Raw genomic sequence first — 22,461 nt, forward strand, 5'->3', positions numbered from 1 at the left:
AGGCAGTTTTGACTCTGTTCCTGAAAAGTGAACAAGGACTGACCTAAAAATTGTACGTTGGTGAACTATATGTGATAATAGCGGCACTCAAGTGACTAGTACTCCACCAGGAAAGGGAAAGTATGAAAGACTCAAGTGGTTACCCAATTTTAACAAAGGGGATTAAACAAAACATGAGTGGGGGAGGGATGACCAGAGCTGAGAAAAGCCGAGAACCGCAGGAAGTCTGGAGACTATAAACATTTCAATGCAAGTCCAGGATAAATAGATGCTAAGGGTTATTATAATTATCAAGGGTTCAACAAACCTCCACCACCACCACCACAACAACACAACAACACAGAGTTAACAGAAAGATAACTCTACAGAGGAAAACCAGAAAAGGCGAAAGGTCTAAAAAAATGTGGAGGATCAGGTAGAAATCAGACACTAAGAGTAGCACAAAAATATTAATTCACCATCTTACTATTGTTAGATCACACATTCCTAGAGGGCAGATGCCCGATAAGTATGTACTTGGTTGAATGAAAAGAGATTCCTAAGCCACTGATTAATTTTAGGATTATCAGTTAGAAAAATCAAATTCAAACATCACAGCACAAAAGAAACACTCAGGGATCAGAAGTGGTGGCAGAGGGATTGACTAAATCCATCAATCCATCAGTTTTCCTGTCTGCTAAGGAAGACTTGAGGCAGAAGGCTGCTCCCAAACGGTATTTTCACATAGATGCACATTGTGTGTCAGCAGCACAGGATACTTTATACACACGTGTGTGCCATGCAAGCATACACACATACACAAATATAGGGATGTGTGCATTTTTAAACTGGAGTGGCTGAATCATCAGTATCAGAAGGTATCCAATGTAGAGTTCTGAAACAATGGCTTTGTGATACTGTAGATCAAAAGATGCAACTTCTTTTTTTTCCTTCCTTCCTTCCTCCCTCCTTCCCTTCCTTCCTTCTTCCTTCCTTCCTTCTTCCTTCCTTCCTCCCTCCCTCCTTCCCTCTTCCTTCCTTCCTTCCTTCCTTCCTTCCTTCCTTCCTCCCTCCCTTCCTTCTTCCTTCCTTCCTTCCTTCTTCCTTCCTTCCTCCCTCCCTCCTTCCCTCTTCCTTCCTTCCTTCCTTCCTTCCTCCCTCCCTCCTTCCCTTCCTTCCTTCTTCCTTCCTTCCTTCCTCCCTCCCTCCTTCCCTTCCTTCCTTCTTCCTTCCTTCCTTCCTCCCTCCCTCCCTCCTTCCCTTCCTTCCTTCTTCCTTCCTTCCTTCCTCCCTCCCTCCTTCCCTTCCTTCCTTCTTCCTTCCTTCCTCCCTCCCTTCTTTCTTTCTTTCTTTCTTTCTTTCTTTCTTTCTTTCTTTCTTTCTATAAGTAGGCTTCATGCCCAGTGCAGAGCTCAACTTGGGGCTCAAACTCTCAGGGCTTGACCCTGAGATCAAGACCTGAGCTGGAATTAAGAGTCGGACACTTGGGGAGCCTTGGTGGTTCAGGCGCTTAAGCATCCAACTCTTGATATCAGCTCAGGTCAAGATCTCACTGTCGTGGAATCAAGCCCCACAATGGGCTCCTTGCTGGGCACACAGGCTGCTTGGGACTCTCTCTCTCTCCCTCCCCCTCTCTCTCTCTGCCCCTCCCCCACTCGCTCGCTAGCACCCACCACGCACACCACATGCTCTCACGCTCTCTCAAAATAAATAAATAAACTAAAAAAAAGAGAAAAATTGGATGTTTAACAGACTGAGCCACCCAGAAGCCCCGACAGGCAGCTTCTTAATGCGTGGTTCCAGACTAGTGAATTGTTAATATGACTGGTATCCACAGAGTGGCATAAGAGCAGAGACCAGGGAAAGGAGAGTTTAAAATATTCAGTAGATGCATAAAGGATACGAAGGCAAAATAGGATTGTGTGGGCGACCAGTTTAAGATCATTGTCAGGTGCCAGGGGCCACCACAGGCTTTACACTAAGTCTCCTGGTGGTTCTCCCTACTGAACTCTATTGATCTGAGCAAGGGGATGGTTTTGCTGAGAGAAAAAAAATCATCCTCAATAGGTGAGGCTGTCAAGCATTGATTTTGTCGACTGTTGCTGTTGTTTCATCTTCCATTCAGAGAAAAAGATCTTCCCAGAGCCCTCCAAACTTCCTGCCTTCATCTCAGAGAAGCTAACAGGCCCACACGGTCTCATTAGCTCCAGGCTCTAACCAACTGAGCCAACCAGCCCCAGAGGAGAAGGACACACAATGGGCTGAGAGGAGATTACGTTGAATTTATCCCGTGGGAATATATGAGGGAGGCACATGGGAGAATGTTGAGATTAGTTACTATCAGAGGAATGGGCACTGTAAAAGATATCATGTACCAATGCTCTCTGTTGGGCTGCAAAAATTGTAGCGCTTCTGTTTAACTTCGGGAAAAACAAGATTTCACACTGTGCGTTAACAGAGTTGGGGCAAGGCAGAAAACCGACTGCTGGTGAGACTTCTTTCGTTTTACTACAGAAGGAGCTTCAAGCTGTGTGACAGGCACGGCCTAGGCAAAGGACCTGAACAACGGCTCTACTTTGGCCCAGCAACTGCAATCAGGAGTGAATCCAGGGTCTGGGGGGCCTGAAGTTGAGGCAGTTGGGTAGGGTAGGGGAGTCTTAAGAACAAAGAATACACGGGTATCTTTTGCAAATCTTACAAAGGCATTGCAAACACATTGCTAGGGCTCCAGCACATTTGCCAGGGCCTTGGACGGAGCCCATGCAAATGAGGGGCCCTGAGCCTTCGCTAACCTCAAGGTAAGTCTACCCCTGGGAACAATTAGTTGAACAAATAATGTTAGGCTTCAGCTGCGATATCTAAAAGTAAAATCTTGTCTAGCCTTTTAGCAAACATGGTAAAATCCGGATGCAATTGGGGGACTGGATGCATGGTATGACTCCATACACTCCTGTGATGCGATGTGGTCAACCTCAGTCAACGCAGAACTTCACATGATAATGACAGTCATAATTACATTAAGAGCACATTACCGTGATAATTACATAATGCCTGTCATCGCCGACTTAAACGTTTTGTAAAAATCACTTTACAAAACATTTAGATGTCAGCATATTGAGATGAAAGAGCTCAATGTCATCATGTATCGTCTCAAGAGTAGATAAGCTGAAAAATCCGCCAAAGAACCTTCATTAAAATACATTGTAATTTCTGTACGGATCATGAGACTGGTCATCTGCGATACGGTTTCCTTTTCCATTCAATCTACAAAATGGCTTGCCCACCTTTTTTTCATGGTAATTTTTAACAAAAGAGCCATGACAATAGGGAGACAGAAGATACTTCGGGCAATAAAGTTAGTTTTGTGTGTGAACCATATGAACTATATGTGAACCAGAAAAAGTGTAACTCTGATGTGAATATGCTAAATGTACGATGTATTCTGGTGAGGGAAGGATACCCTTTGTCTTTAACTACTTACTCATTTAAGTACTTAATGTTTTCAAAAATTAAAACGTCAACAAATTATTTTGCAATTCTACTTCTGTTCACTTAAAACTGCCCCAGTCCAAAGTTTCAGAATGGAATAATATTATACTTTATCAGTCCTACTTAATTAAGGAAGAAAAATATTGAAAATGCTGGACTCTAGACATTATTCGCTATCGGTGTATCCACCTTCCTTCTATCTACTGGAACTTCCTATTTTTTCCCCTTTTGGCTCTGAAGTGTTACATCACCTTCACTCCTTACTATATTAATGTCAGGCAAAGATATAAGCTGGTTTATGGGCAATGTCTGTGGTAAACAGAATTATAAAATTGTTGTAAAAAGGTGGGGGGTCCAGACAGACATCAGATGATTCTGTCTGCAATGAAGGAAAAGTCTGGAGGGGAACCCATGTTTATAGGCTCTGTGGTTTGGAACACCGTAACTTGGCCACAGGAATGCAAGCCATGAAAAACATACAGCAGACCAGAGGACTTGGCACACCCCAATAGCTGAACCAATAACCTGTATATAAATCATCAGGTGAATACACTTGACTGGGTGAAGTCCACCTGCGTGTAAAGAACTGCCTCCATGTGAATCACCACATTCAAAGAGAGAAACTAAAGGAGTTTACTAGATACAGACAGGTCTAGATTATGCAAAATGTCTACATCAGAAATATTTTTAATAGACTTACAACATCATATCCACTGAATACAAGCACACATTACATCCAGCAGTTGAGAGTCCTTCTCCCCCTCCATAACGAAAATTCCTAATTGTGAAATTGAAATTTTAAGACATTAGCTTTGCTTGAGAGCAATCCCAATCCAGCGTGCCTGCTTTTCCCTAAAATTCTTCTATGGGGCTCGTGTTTGCCTCTTAATTATGCCAGGGGGAGTTCTTAAACATGATTTTTCTTTTTCTTCTTTTTCTTTTTTTTTTTTTTTTGCTGTGATCATCAGCAACTGTCTCTCTTAACTGCATTGAAAAACACTGGGGAGTCACGCCCTTTGTCTCACTTGCTAAACTTCCTTAATAAATCCAACAAAAGCTTTCAGAGGTAGAATTTTATACTAGCAAATGTCAATTCAGACCTGTTAAATACAGTGAGCAAACCTGCCTGCTACAGCAAGCATTCCACCCAAATTGACTAGGTGTGGCTTTTATTCATTGTTCAGGCACAGTGAACAGAATCTGTCCTCTAGCTACCATCCCATTTAGGTTGACATTCCCTTTATCTGGGGGCTTATAATAAGCAAACCATACTCAATTTTCCAAAAGCAGATGTGCTCTTTTGGTATCCTAGAAACGGATCAAAGTATGCTTTGTGGAAAGACCTGAAGTTCAAGCCAGTGATACCAAACGGGTCTTAATATGCAACCACACAAATATCAGGACTGGAAAAAAAAATACCAACATTGGAAATTTAAACAAAAGCTTGACTATTTTAGGGAAGAAGAACCAGATTACCAGGGTGGTGGGGTTCAAAAGCATAGAGAGATGTTTGGGGAGCGTAGGTACAAGAAAAATTAAGTAAAATCGTATGTTATTTCTATAGTAATATCAAGATCCACAAGAAAGAACATTTCTTTCAAACCAGACTGGTAAATGTCACTTAAAATTGCTCACACTAGCGCAATTACAACACGCCTACAAAGCTTTCTAGACCACAAAATAGGATCATATCAATCATCTTGGGGTGAGTTTTTTGTATACATAATAACTGCAGAAATTAATCTTTTATCAGTTTATCACATCACAACAGCTATTGTTAAATAATCTACAAGGTAGAAAGCAATTTCCAATTGTTCCCTGGGGTCTTCTAAGTAATGTCTTGTATCTTACGATATGCTATAAAATAAATTGTACTCCTGTGAGTCCTATCAGTCATATTCTGCAGCCTGAAATCTGAAATTACCCTCATTGAAGAAAAAAAGGAAATGTATTCTATTACAGAAAGCATGGAGAATCAAATTAGAAAGCACAAGAGGCTGGAAAACTCAATGGATCTCTTATTGGACTCTAAAAAAAGCCACTCCCTATTCTCCAGGGTGAGGCAGCATGATCAATAATGCATGAATGGTTGAGAGGGGAATGGAAAGATTCTCCTGGAGGTTGAATAGAAGATGAATAGTCTGCCTTCTGCCTTTACCCCTACTTTATCCCAGGCTCTGCTCTCTGATTCCCTGAAACAGGGCATTTGATGGATGCTCCATTGCTGTCCCTTGACCTATGAAAAAAACAAAACAAAACAAAACACATGTGCCGGCACTGTAGGAAATATTGGGCTCAGGTGTGTGATACAATCTGGCCCCTATTCTTTGCTCAGTCTGAGACTGAGACATCCTATGAGAGGCCAAGAGTAGTAATAATGGTGGATGAAAAGCTCCCTTGCTATATTGTCCTTCTACTCACATTTTCTGGACTCACCACGCATGTCATTTCTCTGCGGCTCTGTTCATGCTATTCTCAGTATCTAGAGCACTGTCTCTTCCCTACCCCTTTAGAAATAGCAAAAAATGGAAATCAGTGCGTGAAAGCTAATGAAAGAGTTTGGAGAAGGAGTTCAACAATATGAAGTATTACTAAAGGTCAAAGAACAGCTCTAAAGAGCTCACTAATGACCTTCTGGGAACTAATTTATGAATATAATTTATCACCACTGAGTTCCAAGGCAAATGTTTTTGGCAAACTAATAGTACAGGAGATGAAATCTACTCATTTTGCTTAAATTTGTCTGGACTTTCTGGAAAAAGAGGATCATGGTGCAAAATTGTAGCAACTCATCAATGCCCTCTACCACCTGTTTTGTGCACTATCTATAAAGATGTACCAGTTAAGGGGTGCCCTCTCCATATTGATTTCCTTGAATTCTGAGAATCAGTGCTATAATGAAATAGGCTTTGCTGAGTGCAGGTTAACCTACCCCCACATTTTTTTGTTGCATCTAAATATTATGTATACCTTTCAGCTTTCAGTGAGTTTATTACATAGTCACTGATGAAATGGGTAACAATGACAACGTGACACTTTCGAATTAGCATCTAGGTAATGGTTTAAGGGAATGGGACACCACTGAACTAAACTTGAGACCTGAAAGGGCTCAGTAGAAAAGGGACAGTTTCCAATTCCTCCTGGAGGGTCTCCGACTAAACCGTAAAAGGGACAAAAGCACTTTTTTTAAAGGATCCATTTCAACTCAATGATCCACAAAAATACTAGACGCTAGTCTAGAATGACAACATAATCTTTGTAATTTCTGCAAAGGGAAACTCCGTGGCTGGGTTATGTTAAACCACCATCAAATACCTGGCCAGGATTCGTCAAGAATGTCAAGGTCACGGGAAACGGGGAAAGACTGAGAAATGGTCACAGACCAGGCGAGAGAGGGGAGACTGCAGTCAAATAAAATACACGGTGGTACCCTGGATTCGGCACTGGAACAGAAAGGTGGCACACTCACGGAAAGACTAATGAAGCCTGAAAAAATTCAGGAGTTTAGTTCACGGTAATGTGGAAAATGTCACTTTCTTCATTTCATATGTCATGAAAACATAAGAAATTAACAGTGGGGGACACTGGGTGAGGGATAATATGGGAACTCTCTGTTCTGTCTTTGCAACTTTTCCTTAAATCTGTAATTATTCCAAAGTAGAAAGCCTATTAAAAAGGAACAAAAACCACCATCAAAGAGCAAGGACATTTCAATTAACATCCTAGAATTCAACGGTTTACTTGTAATAATCATCAAACCTCCTCATCTTAGAATATTAATATTCATATTCTTCTATAAGGTGAATTAATGGTAAATGCAACCCAGGTTTTAAACCCAACACACCCAAAGGCTCCCTTCACGTGCGCCACAGCTTTGTAGTGTCAATGAATACATTAACAGGCATCCTAAATCCTTCTGGAACTACGTTCCCGAAGGCCCGGCAAGGTTATTCCGATGTAGAGCGATATTCTTGAAACAAAAACAAAAACAAAAACAAAAACAAAAAGGCATAGATACAGTTTTTGCCCAAGACATAGCCGTGACTTACAAGTGATGCCATCTGAGCATTCTGGAGCATAAACTGCATTTGCTGGGCGAACATGGCTGCGGCAGTCTTCTGTTGAATCAGATTGTTCCGTCCATTAATTTCCAGCTGCGTTTTTAGGTGTGGAGGAGGGTGGAGGTACTTGCAGTTCTCTCTAGCACACCGACCCTACAAATGAAGAGTTGGATGAGCCTGCGCTGATATTTACACAAAGCTGGCAACAAACTACCAAGTTTATGCAGCTCCAAGCTGTGAGTGGAGGAGACCGGTAAGGAGGGTTTTACATCCATTGGCTCATTTAAGCTTTGAACCAACCCTCTAAGATGGATACCCTTGTAACCTTCACCTTTGAGATGAGGAAACTAAGAGAAATGCACACAATTAAAAACGTGACAAAACCGGAACTAAAACCCAGGGAGGCTGATGCCAGAACTCATTCTCGTAGGCACTTTGCTCTGCCCTACTTTGATACGCATCAAATTATGTGGAAAACATAAAATATTAGGAATACTGTGATACCATCACAACAGGACAAAACATAATAAAATTTTAAATAAAAATTTCCTGATGTGAGATGTAAAATCATGCCTGTGAAATTAAGATTCCGGATTTGGATCTACATCGACAAGCAATCAAGAAAATGGAGGGAAAATGTTAGATAACCATATACACATAAATATACCTTACACATTTTAGATCCACTATTCTGGACAATTTGGGCTCTAAAGTTCTTTTTCCTGAATCCACACCATGTGAGAACCATCCTGAAATCCCCCGACGTTGTGTTCATCAAAGAAGAAATCTCTACATCTGGCACTCATGTTGTTCTTCAGGTTCCAGAAGCAATGGTCCTGGATCACTTGGGTAAATGAGACCAAAGTGTATTTTGGAGTCTCGGCTCTTTCAAAGTTTTATTGATGTGTTTAAGCACTTCCAGACAGGATAAGATGTCAGTCCTGGGCAATCAAATATGCCTTTGGTGTTGCCGAAATGCTGACCTGGCTGCTAATTATGGTGTCTACTATGTGACAGCAAAGGATGTCACTGGACAGGGATTTATCACATCATCAAATGTGATCTGTTGTTGTATTTGTTTAACTCATGAGCACTATACAAAGATGCTAGTGATTCTCTCAATTGCATTACCAGGTCCACTATAATCCTTTTAAGACAAGCACAAATGTCAGCAATTCTTTTTCCCACAGATGATAATTTTTTTTTTTTTTTACAGTGCATGAGCTTATTGGAGAAAGGGGTGGAGAAAAAAGGCAGCTTTTTAAAATTTATTTATTTTTTTGGACCCAAGAGTGCAACCTGCTAGGCTGCCTGAATCCACAGGAGAAATGGGTTAGCTCACTGCGTGCTTTTTTTTTTTTTTTTTTACTGTTTATTCATTTTTGAGAGAGACAGAGAGAGAGAGAGGGAGGGAGGATGGGAGAGGGAGAGAGACAGTGCAAGCGGGGGGAGGGGCAGAGAGCGAGGGAGACTCAGAATCTGAACCAGGCTCCAGGTTCCAAGCTGTCAGCACAGAGCCTCATGCGGGGGCTGGAACTCACGAACCGTGAGAAGATGACCTGAACCTAAGTCGGACGCTCAACCAACTGAGCCACCCAGGCGTCCTAGTTCACGGAGTGTTTTTAGCACATGCTATGAATTTTTCTTACTTAACATGACTAAATGGTGTCCACAATCACTTCTCCGTATTTAGTTATCTCGTCACTAAAGCATTCCTCGAATTTCACCGTGAATCGAGGTGTGAGATTCAACTTTATAGAACCACACTTAACGCAAAGCCAGATGCACTGCAACAGCCCTTTTAAATACCAGATCACAGCCACAAAGGGGCTCTATCATTTTCCTTGTGGCAAGAAGCTGAGTATAACTTAACACATAGCTTGAGAAATTACAGGAGCCACTATTGTTTTCTGTCGGCTTTGTCCTTTCGTCTCTTCCGATGATCAATTTATTTGTGACCAAATTAAATGATTTATAAAATCAAATAATATCTCAATTTCAATGTACCTTCACATTCCTCTGCATATCCTGGAAAAGGAAGAATTTGTTGGCACTAAGAGTTTTCTGATTTCATAAAAGTAGCTTAGGAATCCTTACGTGTGCTTAAAACCACAATAATAGTGGGTTCCCCTCCCCGATTTGTGTGCCTCCTACGAGAAAAACATACAGCTTCATTTTACACCTACCACAATCTGCACCAAAGCAAAGTCACAAGGATTTCAGCCTCCAGATTCTCCACCCTCCACCCAGTATAACTGAGATCCTCTGGCTCCGAGTTAACAGCCCCGCGGGAAGCAGGGATGCTTGGTGGCTTCCACAGCCAAGCATGCTAGTTTATACTTTGGGGTCTCTTTTCCTCCTCCCACACCCTAACATTAAGATTTCCCCAAGGTTCAGTCCTAAATCCTCTGCTCTCCTCTCTAATTTCTTTCTCTGGAGAAATGAAGTTCTTGTCAAGTTTCATCGATCACCACCCTGGCTCAGATTGTAAATCTCCATACCTATCTCTGCTCACTCTTCTGAATTTCAGTCCTTCCTCATCACTAACCACAGCGGCATTTGGAGATCCCGCCCCCTAACCAGATCTAAAGAACTTACTCCCGACCTTCCTTCTCCATAGACTAGGTTTCCTCTTCCTGCATAGTCCCATTTAGGACCACCGCTCCAATTCCCAGGCTGAGCAGGATCGCCTTGGAATTGCAAACCCACCTTGACAGCTTTTCCAGATGAGTGGCAAACACAACCATAGACGTCTGCACAGAACACAGTTTGTAACCCCTTCTTGAGACAGCTTTATAAGGAGGGCCGTCTCTTATATTTGGGAGTTCCAAACAATAGATCCGTTTAAACAATAAAAAGAAAAGGAATACATTAGGATTTTACCATTGTTACAATTTAGAGTTTTAACATCGTTTACACTGAATGCAATCAGAGAGGGGGGGAGGAAGCCAGGCAGAGAGAGAACACCATGTATTTGGCACCTTTCCTGGCAATCTACAGATAAAGAATTACTGCCTGCCTTTGTGCTTTGAGATTACTGTCCCTTACATATAATAACTTTTCTTAAGCCTCGTCTTGGAAAACTAATGACATTTGGACGGAGCAAAAACAGTACACAGAAACAGAAAAGGAAAAAAGAATCACACTTTAATAATTACATCAACTTGGGCTCTAAAACTAAAGTATGGAATATGAGGCAGCATAAGACGTAAAAATACTTATTCATCTTAGTTATGAGATTTTACTTGATTTATAAAGCATTCTGTTTTGAATGGCAGAGTCCATAATTTAATTCTGTAACAATGCAAATGTACAGCAATACTACCTTACCAGAGACTGCCGCTTACGTAAAAGAAGGCTTATAAAAGACCAAAAAGTCTGCATTTTCTATCCAAACAATAGATGACGAGACCAAATAATGTAATATCAACGTTATCTGTGGAACACTACATTTCAAAAGAAAACCAAGCCCCTTAAGTTTTTTCAAAACAACTCTAGAACTCAGAATGACATATTTATATGCACAACATTTGGTGGTAACAAATCTCCGCTGTATAGTATTCATTCTTCAAGAGGCCCAAACTTAATTATAGGCCAAAATACTTTAATTGGAGTTGAGAGCGGGGGGAGGGGATACACTTGGTTTTTGACATTTGCTAACATTTGCTTTTGGTCCTCGTAGGGGATTAAGGCTTTGGTAAACATGTTGGGATGGGTTGGGGTGGAGGCAGGGGAGGGATGACCCAGCACAGTCTGTAATGACCTATTGTTCTTGGCCTTTGGAAAACCAATGACTAGGGACTAGAAACGTTCCAGTGTTTTCTTTAGACCAGCTAAGCACTCTGAATGGATGACAAGATATCCCATCACACTGGGTCTGTAACAGCCCAGACACTATCTTGGTCTGAAAAAAATCACCCCTCAGGTTTCCCAAGCTGAGTCAATGGTGTCCCAAGCCCTCCTTCTAGACCCACATGTTCAGAGTTGCCATGGCCTCAGTGCAAAGAAGCAGACCATGTCATAAAGGACTCTACAAGTCTTGTCCTTGTGACAGTTGCCATCCGCCAGTAGAGCTGGCACTACCTGAGAAACAGCAGCTAAGGCTAGTGAAGACAAAGAACCCTCTCTCTCCCTTCCCAAATATACATGCAAAATTAAAGAAGCATTGCAGAGATTAGCACGTAAGTTCATTGATGCTTGCCTGAATTTCACTTCTTTTCCATTTCCTTTGGCCTTAAAAACAAATCATTCTCATCTGGTCGTTCGCTATGTTACTGAGTTAAGAAAACAGCAAAGTGATCCCATAGGAAAGTGGTTCTCTGCTGAAGGATGTGCTACTACACCCATGAATCTTCCAGTCCCCCCTTCCCATCTACTCACTTTGAAATTGCACCCAAAAAGCAGCAAGGGGAGAAAATGGCCAGTGAAATTTCTGAAATGCATCTGCCTCAAAAAGCTGATGACAGACAAAGGAAAAAGTTGCAGAGCATTTATAAAACCTCCACAATTCAATCTATTTCCTTTTTCCTACCTTCAGGCTTTTGACAAATGAGTACAAAGCCTTTGACGGAGAAGAGAAAAGTAGCATTGTAGAGATTCAAATCCCACCTAAGTCTTCTTGGGAGTTATGAGAGTGAGTCTGTCAGATCCAAGATTTCCCAGGCACTTGGTGGTAGAAAAACCCTGTGAAATGTACTTTTTTATGTTTCGAAGAGAAAGCTCCACCATCCATCAGAATAAGAAAAGGACCCTAGGAAGCTGAAAATTACCCTTTGTCAGTCACAGTATCTTAACAGAAACAGCTGTTTGCAGAATGATGGGCTTCTTCAAATACATTTGGTATTGTGGTGGAAAAAACCTCCCCTCAAATACAATGATAACTGGATTACTTTTCAAAGACACCTCACACCTCTGTTAGACTATGAAGAGTTAAAGTAGCAACAAGCAGATGACTTGTTCGATGAAAAAAAATATGGTATTTCATTTTAATGATCGTGTGTTAAATGAAAAACCCTGTTGATCAGTGCCCCACTGAAACATACTTACGTGCATGGACATGGCCTCTCAGAGGAAGTAACGGTTATTTGAGAATTACAGACCACATGTCCAGGGTTGCCTGGTTCCTACGACCATCAAGACCTATTAAAGGCTAGGAACCATCTAAAAGAGCAAAAAGTGGGGGGACATCAACATAAACTGAGTATTAGCTGGATGTCAGCTTACTAACAGTGGCTAACTGTTCACTTTCTCCCTCTTAGGGTTCCTCCTTTCTAAAAATGGATATAAATTGCATCATTTTCTCCTCCAATATTATACCATCTATGAACATCGATAAATAGGCATAAAGAGCATCCTTAAATCTTACATCCAGCTTTTAATTTAAATTTGGGATGCAGATGAGAAATCTTTTCTACAAAAAGTCTTTAATAAGTCATTTCCTGAAAACATCAAAGGCAAGATTAATGAGGCTGAACACAGACCCCCATGGAGACGGCCACCCAAGCACCACCCCCCCCACTGCAGTCAGCACTGTATCTCGTTTCCTTATGCTACTGAACTCAGCTTTCTTGATCCCATTTACACATACACAGGGCAATGACTTTGGTGCTTAACCAGACACCACATCTGAATAAGTAAGAGGCTGGGAGGAGGGCAGAAGAATTCTCTTGACTATCTGCCTCAAGAAAGCTTTCCAATCGTGACCTCCAAAAGATGAAGGGAGTAGGCTCAATGATTACTGCTTGTTCTGAAAGAGTCCACTAAGATAAACGTGCTTACCAGACTGTAACATTTAGGGCTGACCCAGATTTTTCGGAACATCTCGTGGGCCTTTATCTTCTTGAGAAAGTAAAGGCCAAAGCAGTGAGGTGGCTTGTCCTAATTAACAAGCAACTCAGGAAGGACAGGAGCCAAGTTCCCAGACTCTCACTACCCAATATGGATTTTCAGTTCAAAAGACTCTTCTCTGTAAAAAATTTGCCTGGACTCATTTCCCACCCCCACTCACCTTTGCCTCCCCCCTCTTTTGTTCCTCCAACTGCCCCTTGTACTCACAGTTTTATCATAGCACTTATCACTGTGTACATCGATAAATTGTTTGCATGCCTATCTCCCCATTAGACTTTGAGCTTATCTAAAGGTAGAAGTATATCTTCTTCATCTTTGAACCTCCAGGGATGTTCTGTGCATGATGAATAGTGGCCACTCCGTAAGTTTGCCGAATGAGTGAATAAATTTTGTGAGAATGACTTTATAGGGAATAACACTAAGTTGGCCTCAGAAGCCTAATCGCTGCTCTTGCTATATTTCCTTCCATTAAGCTCTTCCTTCTTCCTCCAAGAAGGGATCAGCAGCCAACATATGAATTTGGCTGTTCCTGGTTGTCTGTCCCAAATGATTGGCTATTCTTCTATTCAGGTCAGAAAACGGCTAATTTATACCATCCCCCCCCCCCTTTTTTGCTCTGAATATATAGTCTGGGCTGTATGTGACCACCATGGCTGAAAAATTCTGGTAATTCAGTGCAACTGAACCAGATGTCTCGGGAACCCACGAGGCACACAGACACAAACCCTGGTCTAATTCCAGGGGTCTGTAGCCACAAGAACCCCCAGGGCATGGGACCCCACAGAGCCGAATAAAGGAACCCACAGCAGACTTATATTTAATCGGCACCCCACCCCACATGTCTCTGAACAAGCTGGAAGTCAAATTCCCTGAAGCCACTTAGACAAAGGTGGAATACATGGGGCCGCCTTGGGGATAGTGATTGCATACGCTGCCTTCTTACAAGAAAAACATACCCGCTACACTTCAAGATCCCCCGTTCAGGTGCGTTCACGTTAAGCGTTTATTTTCGAATAATCACGAGCTCAAATTTTTCTGTGAAATTTTTTGAGGATAAAATAACGCTAAAAATCAGTGGCTTTTCGCAGTGAAACCAAGCCTGCCTCACCCATACCTCAAATCTGCTTCCTGCCCTCTCCTCGGTCTCCCGCCCTGGTCTAATCAAATACCGTCAGTTGCGTTAGAAAAACATTAACGGAGTATCTGTTCAATAATAAGCTCCTCAAGAATGCACCCCCCTCTGTTTACAAAACAGCTAAGCCAGAATCAAATCAAATCCCAAAGACAATGAAAGCACACTGGTACCAAATTACCAGAAGTCAGAAGGCATTTCTCATGCTAACTATTCATGGAAGCTGTCTTTGAAGTAGTTCGATGGCTGCCCACGTAAAATATCATTAAAATACAGAAAAAAGGAAAGAAGACATCATGACGTTGAATTTGTTACTCCAAGAAACAAAACACATACGAAGTCATGCAACATAGGCTTTGTTACGAAACAACATGAAGGGAGGTCTGTCTGGGCCCATGGCCAAATCTCGGGCTGTTAGGGTTGCTGTCCCTCCCTTTTTTAGACACCCCACGTAGTCACCTACCATAGTGATACACCCCCAGGACAAAGAGGACCCCAGCGGCTTCCTTTCACCCTCTCTTCCCCAGCTAGGGCTTCTGCCTAGAACCCCATTAAGGGTTGCCAGATTTATCAAATGGAAATAGAGAACGCCCAATCGAATCTGAATTTCAGATAAACAATGAACAATTTTTTTTACTATAAATATGCTCTCCCTTTAATATATTATCTGGCAACCCTCCCCCTATCCATTCTTCTACCCTGGTGAGTTGAGCTAAATAAAGTCAAATCCCCAAAAACCCATTTTACCCCCTTTACCTTAAGGACATAAGGATTTCCCTCCATGGAAGCAGCCCAGGCTCTACCGGGCCTTCAGTTGCCCCAAGCAAAGCAGAGGCCCTCTCAGTCCCAGCTTACCTGACCAGCTGCAAGGAATTTAAGGAAGTTGGCTGTTGGAGAAAGCAATTTTTTAATCTGTGGCTCCTCCCACCAAAAGCTTCACACAGCTCCTTACCTGTCAGTCGCTCTACTTTCCCACCCACCGTGGCGCAACAGTATATTCAAATGACTTTGTGCCTGCCTGGGGCTCCTCCTTTAGGTTAGGATGAAGAGGGGCATGGTCAGTGACCACCATACTTAGCTCCCGATTCTGAATTTATACACATTTTTGGAACATATAAATTATCACAGGAAGATGAGGCTTTTATGTTTGTAAGGTTTTATTTGTGTGTGGGAGGGGTGACGAGAGTGGGTTAACTTTTTTTTTTTTGGTCTTCAGCCTTGTCTGTGGAATACTCAAATTCAAGCAAAAGTCATCCATTAAAGCTGGGGAAAATGACGGCTTAAGCATCACATTTCGCTACGCACACATTAGATCTATGCAGATACGTATTCGAAGCATGCAAACTAATGGCATGAATAGCCGTTATTTGCATAGATGGTTTTTTTCAGCCAACCCTTGATTACTCATATTAAAAGACTGGGAGAGGTAAAAGGGCATAGTTAATTCTAATGAACACAACAATATAGTCAGGAAAAATGGCAATCCGTAATGGCCCCACCTTACAAAGAGCATGTATATTACAAAAGTGGTAATTGGGAACATTTAGGAATCAGTTACTAGACATGGTCCTGAACTTATTTTTTATTCATTAGCAATGCAGACTCCTCTCATGCCTGTTTTTGCATCCAATTGTTGCAACATCACTTATCATGTCCTCCCTGGAAAACTCCACTCTTGAGAGAATGGAAGTGAAACTAGCAAATGAGGTCTTAATATAACCATGAAAACAGTTTTGGTCTCTAAGACTCCAGAAAGGGTTTCAGTGACTCCCTAGAGTCCTTGGACCACACTTTGAATACTGTGATCCCTAGTAAGAATGCAACAATCTCTGGTATAAGGATCAGTCACTAGTCTATAAACTCTCCAAGAGCAAGGTGCCTGGGTGGCTCAGTCAGTTGAGCGTCTGACTTCAACTCTAGGACATGATCTCACAGTTCGTGGGTTCGAGCCCCATGTCAGGCTCTGCGCTGACAGCTCAGAGCCTGGAGCCTGCTTTGAATTCTGTGTCTCCCTCTCTCTGCCCCTCCCCTGCCCTCTGTCTCTCAAAAACAAATAAACTTAAAAAAAATTTTTTTTTAACTCTCTGAGGGCAGAAGCCATGTTTTATGTGCGTTCTAGTCCCAGAGCAAAGCCTGGCAAGGGACTGCTCATCTGACTGATTTCTGACCCCCAAATTCCAGTATTTCATAAACTTCATTAAGTGTTTTCATATTTTTCCTATAACTTTATTAGCAAGCTGTTTTGAAACAAAACTGTCTTTTAATTTGCACTGTGTATTCCAAAACATTTACATTCCATAAGTGCAACAGAAATAAGAATGGAAAAATTAAAAGAATAAAAGCAAATATGTCTTCAACATTAAAAAAAAGTATGCAGATGCCTTTGTTGGAATTATCAAAGATTCAGAATTCCTAAGGTCAGAAAGAATGAAATTGTACCACACTGGGGAAGTTTATATGGTTATAGGCCAACAGGTTAGGGAAACAGGAAAGAGTAAAGCTGGAAAGCATCTGACAGAGTGTGGACCACAGATTGCTATTTCCAAGAGGGGAGCCTCTGAAGCTGAGTTCCCTGGTTCAATTGTTGTAAGAGTGGTATACTATATTCCTCTCTTGGAGACCACACATATTAAAGGTTCTCTCTTGTCTTGGTGGTAGTAGGGAAAGAAAGAAAAAAGAAAGAAAAGAAAGAAAAAAGAAAGAAAGGAAAGAAGAAAGAAAAGGAAAAAGAAAGAAAAGAAAGAAAAAAGAAAGAAAAGAAGAAAAGAGAAAAGAAAGAAAGAAAAAAGAAAGAAAAGAAAGAAAAGAAAGAAAAAAGAAAGAAAAGAAAGAAAGAAAAGAAAGAAAAAGAAAGAAAGAAAAAGAAAGAAAGAAAGAAAGAAAGAAAGAAAGAAAGAAAGAAAGAAAGAGAAAGAAAAGGTTCTCTCTCATATGTCCTCCCGTAAAGAAACCTGCGATCCCAGCATGGTTCATCACAGAAACCATGGCTCTTTTTCTCATAAGACACCTTTTGCCATACATGTCTCATTAGACTGTACTTATGAACATACTGACTCCCTCCTACCAGAGCTCAAACCAAGTCCCATGGCATTTGACAGATCCAGTTAGTTTTTCCTTCACACTTTTCCACTTCTATTTCTCCCCTAAATAGAAAAATATAGTTGAAGTACAAAGAATTCGATGTCCTGTTGAAATGACATTTAACATTTTTGCCTATCCTGGATCTCTCAAAAGCTAACAAGATGGCGATTTTTCCCTACGATTGCTACAAAGAAACACCCCACGACCATCTTCCTGGATTTCTTTCTTTTCCTTGAATGCTTCAGGCAGGCAGCTTCAAGACTTCTCTAACGGGCTCTCCCTATACTGTGTCTTCTGTCCCTTGGAACCATGCCAGTTACCTTAGGTTTTCCATGACCTAAACTTAAGGGTCTCAAGTGAGTTTTAACTGCACTAAAACTTGGGAAGTAAGAAGGTGTTTGGCAATCCCCTTGATTACTAAGGGTCTTTGTTTTGTACTAAACTTAAACCTTGGGGTTTCCACTTGGCAAAATTAAGTTTCCTGACCCTGAGTAAAACGAAAGTTTCGAAGAAGGAAAAGTTTCAAATAGGTCGCAAACTTCTAAGGTGAGTATAAAATGGGAAAGGCCCTGATTATTGTTCAGATTTAAACAATTTATCTTTGCGGGCCTCAGTATGGTGCTAAGAATACATTAAATAATTACATCTCTCCAGCCAGCGACAGATCCCTCCACCCAGAGGTTAGGCAAAGGGCACATATAGTTATTTACTTTTGGATTTTGAAATTACAGGCACAAAGATGAAAATCAGTCCCTCTTTTGCTAAACATAAGTCCTTTTTCAAATGAAGACATTTAAAAGCATGATATCAAAATGGTTGTTCATGGGATCTTGCTAAATTCACACATGTGAGACCGCATTTCAATCCCCAAATAGAGCCAAATGTATCCACTTGAAGTAAGCGTTTTCCTCACACACCTACCCAAACGCCAGACTAATACTGAATATGTAATTTCCAAGCAGGAAGTCTTACTTAGTGGCATATGCACTGCCATTCAAACACTTTGAGGCATGGACTAAACTTGCATTTTGTTAATGGTAATATATTTTTTATCGCCAAAAGTCTTAATGAAAACTCTGTGCTAACTTGTTATTAAAACTGTAGGCATTTTAGACAAACCCCCCAAGAAAACTCCAAACTCTAAATGCACACTGTGTATCTAAATCGAGTGGCATTTTTGACCAAGTGATTATTATTGTTTTTTAAAGTATCTGAAAATTAGGCTAACTTCCTGTTTGGTTTTGTTCTGCAGACATAAAAACAAGCATTTCATTGATACAAACGCTTTCTCTTTTCCAAATAAAGATCTATTCTGCGTGGCCTGAATATCTACCAAGTATAGGAAGCTTCATTCTAAAATGTGTGTCAGAGATGTGAACAGAATTGAGAAAGTTCCACAGGAAACTACTGAGATTACGCTTTTAAAAATATAGGTTTTAAACTGAGTCGCTCTACCTTAGTAACTATAGCAACCTTGTTAAGCTCGCCTTCTGCTTTCAGTGAGGAGTTAATATTTGATGATGATGAAGAAACTGTTCCTAGTATTTAAAGAACCAAACAAGGGTTAGTTTAAAGAAGATAAAATGATAAGTGGAGGTTTTATGTTTTAAAATAAATCAATCCCTCAACCGTAAATGTCTCCTAATGCTTGCTCAGGAGAGGTTGAAATATGATGTCTGCCGAAGAATGCCTATCCCCAAATCTAAAACAAGGACAAAAATAAAGCAAAGCAAAGCACAGCAAAAGGTAATTAGTTTTGCAATCTATTAATTGTACTCTCCAAGTCAATTTAAGCAGCTGGACCACGAGTTCCTCGGGGGTGGGAGGTGGTGGGGAATAGTATACTTGTAAGCCTGTACCCTCTATATGAAGCAGAAAAAGGTTTCTAGAATCCTGGTGAGAGTCTAGCCAGCGCCTTTCAATTACTGGAAAAATAAAACAAATCTACTCTAGCTTCATTGTGTCTTCCCCGAAAATCAGAATAAAATTAGAAAACTTCAGAAAACATGTCTTTCTGAAAAAAAAATAATAGAACTTCAGTTTATGTGTCTCTCTTACAAGGTAAATCAAATTCCATTCTAGAAAAATATTTCAGAAAGTGATGCAGTGAAATAAAGTAGGTAGTATAAAACATCAGTCTGCCAATCCTTTACATTTGTTTTTCCACTAAACAAAACTGGAGCGTGTAATTGGCTTTATTTTGTTTCAGGTTTTACATCGACTTTATTTTCTTTTAATATTAAACAAATTTTTTTAACGTTTGTTTTTGACAGCCAGACAGCACCAGTGGGGGAAGGGCAGAGAGAAAGGAGAAGGAGACACAGAATCCGAAGCAGGCTCCAAGCTCTGAGCTGTGAGCATAGAGCCCAAGGCGGGGCTTGAACTCACGAACCACGAGATCATGACCTGAGCCAAAGTCAGACGCTTAACTGACTGAGCCACCCAGATATCCCTACATTGACTTTATATACCTTGAAAGTAGTCATAATGACACATCCACTGGAGGGATTTACAGAACATTTTTCACACCACGTCCTCCTGAGCAACAGCTGACTTTACCGTGTATTTACCATGTGCCAGACACTGTTCAAAGGGTATTTAATCTGCACAATAACCCTGGGTCAGTGTTTAACCGAGGAACTGAGGCACAGCGAGGTGAAGAAACAGGCACAAAGTGACAGCACAAATGTAGCCGACCTAGGATTTGAACCGAGGTGCTCTGGGTCTGGAGCTCGCATACTTAACCAGTACAGTATTGCCTTGCGGTCCTTCGGCATGTGTTAAGCTGAGGAATGAGCTAGTTCAAATATTTCTGCTGTCCGGGCCACTATTTTCCCTTTAAGATTTCAACAAAGATTGCACATCAACTGGCTGTGAGGCACGTCCAGAACTGATTTAATAGATAAATGTATGGCAGTGGGATGTTTTGTTCAGTACCTAGGGATCTTGAGTAACTTAGAAATGAATAAGATAAGGTAACTGAGTGTCCAAAGGTTTTTTTTTACACCATGTTCACCTGAATAATCATGGCTAACTTCATTGTGTGTTTGCCGTGTGCTGGGCACCGTCCAAAGTGCTTTATATGCATTATTAAGTCTTCCCTCCTTAACAAAGCAGAGCAATTAGTACAAACACGTCCTCTCTTAGCACTGATTTTTTGGTAAAGGTTTGCCCAATAGGATTTTTGCCAGTTGGTTTGGGGGAAGCAGTGTCACATCATCAGGAGTTGGGTTAAGGGAGCTTATGCACAAATGACCACAGCCTGAGCAAAGCGACGGTCCAGCAAAAGCCTAAGGACACAGAATGGATGGAACTGGGCTAAGCGAAAGAGTTGCTCAGGTGCATTTTGTGACTATTCTCACCACCTTAAAAGAAGAATCTTTGATAAGCACAGTAGTGCTATTTAGAAGCAGGTTGACTCAGACCACAAAAGTCTGAGTGCTGTAGGTTGCACACTATCACAGAGCAGAGAAAATGTCGACACAATGACAAAAGATCAACCTTATCACAAAGTAGTACCAAAGTGTTCTTCGGAAGCATTTCATTCCACCAAAAGCACAGGCAAATGATTTACATTTACATACATACACTACCCACACCACCTCACAAAAGTCTGCACCACCCAAAGCTCGGTTTTAGTGGCGATTTGATTCAAATGAGTGGGGAATGGGGGCACCTGGGTGGCTCAGTGTGTTAAGCGTCCGACTCTTGATTTCGGCTCAGGTCATGATCCCCTGGTCTGTGGGTTCGAGCATTGCATCGGGCTCTGTGCTGACAGCTCAGAGCCTGGGGCCTGCTTCAGATTCTGTCTCCCTCTCTCTCTGCCCCTCCCCCCTTTGCACTGTCTCTCTCTCAAAAATAAACATCAAAAAAAAAATTTAAAACACAAAGCATTACAGGTATTTGCTGGTGAAACTAGGGAACCTGGATCTCATAATAAGAGACAAAAAACAATGGAGCATGCAGACTCCAAAAGTGTACTTATATTTTTAAAGACAGTATGATAGGGTAAATAATAAGGGTAACAAATCCAGTGTTGAAATGAATCAGCTATCTGGAATCAGGTCACAGGCTATTCATACATTTGACTTTGCATGCATCTGTTCCTGGACAAGGCAGTAATAAATCTAAATTTTAAGATGAAAGCAGTATTTTATCAGAAAGTGTTCTAACCTGGGATTTAAATGCCCTGGATTCTACTTATCATTAGATCATGGCTAAATTATTTTCCAGTTATGGTAATCAGTTTGGCTAGGAATAATTCCTGCCCTTGTATACCTCATAGGTACTCTGAGAGAATAAAGGAAGAAAATGAAATTTCATATGCTTTGGAAATAAAATCAGTACAAAGTGTAAAAAAAAAATGAGTGATTTTTCTTTATTCTTTACAACAGAACGAAAATTGTTACTGTGAATTATGTATGAAAAATATTACAGGGGCACCTGGGTGGCTCAGTTGGTTGAGCATCTAACTCAACTGATTTTGGCTCAGATCGTGAATCCAGAGTTGTGGGACAAATCCCCACTTTGACCTCCATGCTGAGCGTGAAGCCTGCTTGAGACTCTCTCTCTCTCTCTCTCTCTCTCTCTCTCTCTCTCTCTTAAAAACAAACAAAACAAAACAATAGCTTAAAAACTATGCTTTACCATTCCACTTCTGCACAAAAGGTATGGCATTACTGTATGAGTAATCCTTGATTATGTGAGTCATAGAAGTTTTCATGTGCCTGCTGCCGGAATTTATACACAATGTTAAAAATCCAAGGACGGTTGTCTTCTCAGAACGGGACATTGTGAAACAGTTGCTACTCCCACGCTCAGTGCTCAAGGGTATGGCAGGTGAAAGACCAGAGGAAAAAGAAAAAATTCAGG

General features: G+C 41.1%; 1 protein-coding gene across 12 annotated transcripts in view; it reads right to left on the minus strand.

The window, feature by feature from the left end:
- Window positions 1-22,461, minus strand: part of MBNL3 (muscleblind like splicing regulator 3) — a 111,274-nt gene that overhangs the window by 24,754 nt on the left and 64,059 nt on the right. For 9 of the 12 annotated variants that reach the window (XR_003418408.2, XM_053201699.1, XM_027054269.2 and 6 more), the window contains one exon: window positions 7,518-7,682. Coding sequence is in view for 11 of the 12 variants with exons in the window: in XM_053201699.1 (XP_053057674.1) it covers window positions 7,518-7,682 (165 nt within the window). In the remaining variant the exon portion in view is untranslated. Of the gene's footprint in view, window positions 1-7,517; window positions 7,683-10,238; window positions 11,101-15,264; window positions 15,737-22,461 lie in introns of those variants that run through there. The other 3 variants (XM_053201701.1, XM_027054271.2, XM_027054273.2) reach the window with 3 other exon arrangements.

Source organism: Acinonyx jubatus, chromosome X, assembly GCF_027475565.1.
Source record: "Acinonyx jubatus isolate Ajub_Pintada_27869175 chromosome X, VMU_Ajub_asm_v1.0, whole genome shotgun sequence".
Lineage (NCBI taxonomy): Eukaryota > Metazoa > Chordata > Mammalia > Carnivora > Felidae > Acinonyx > Acinonyx jubatus.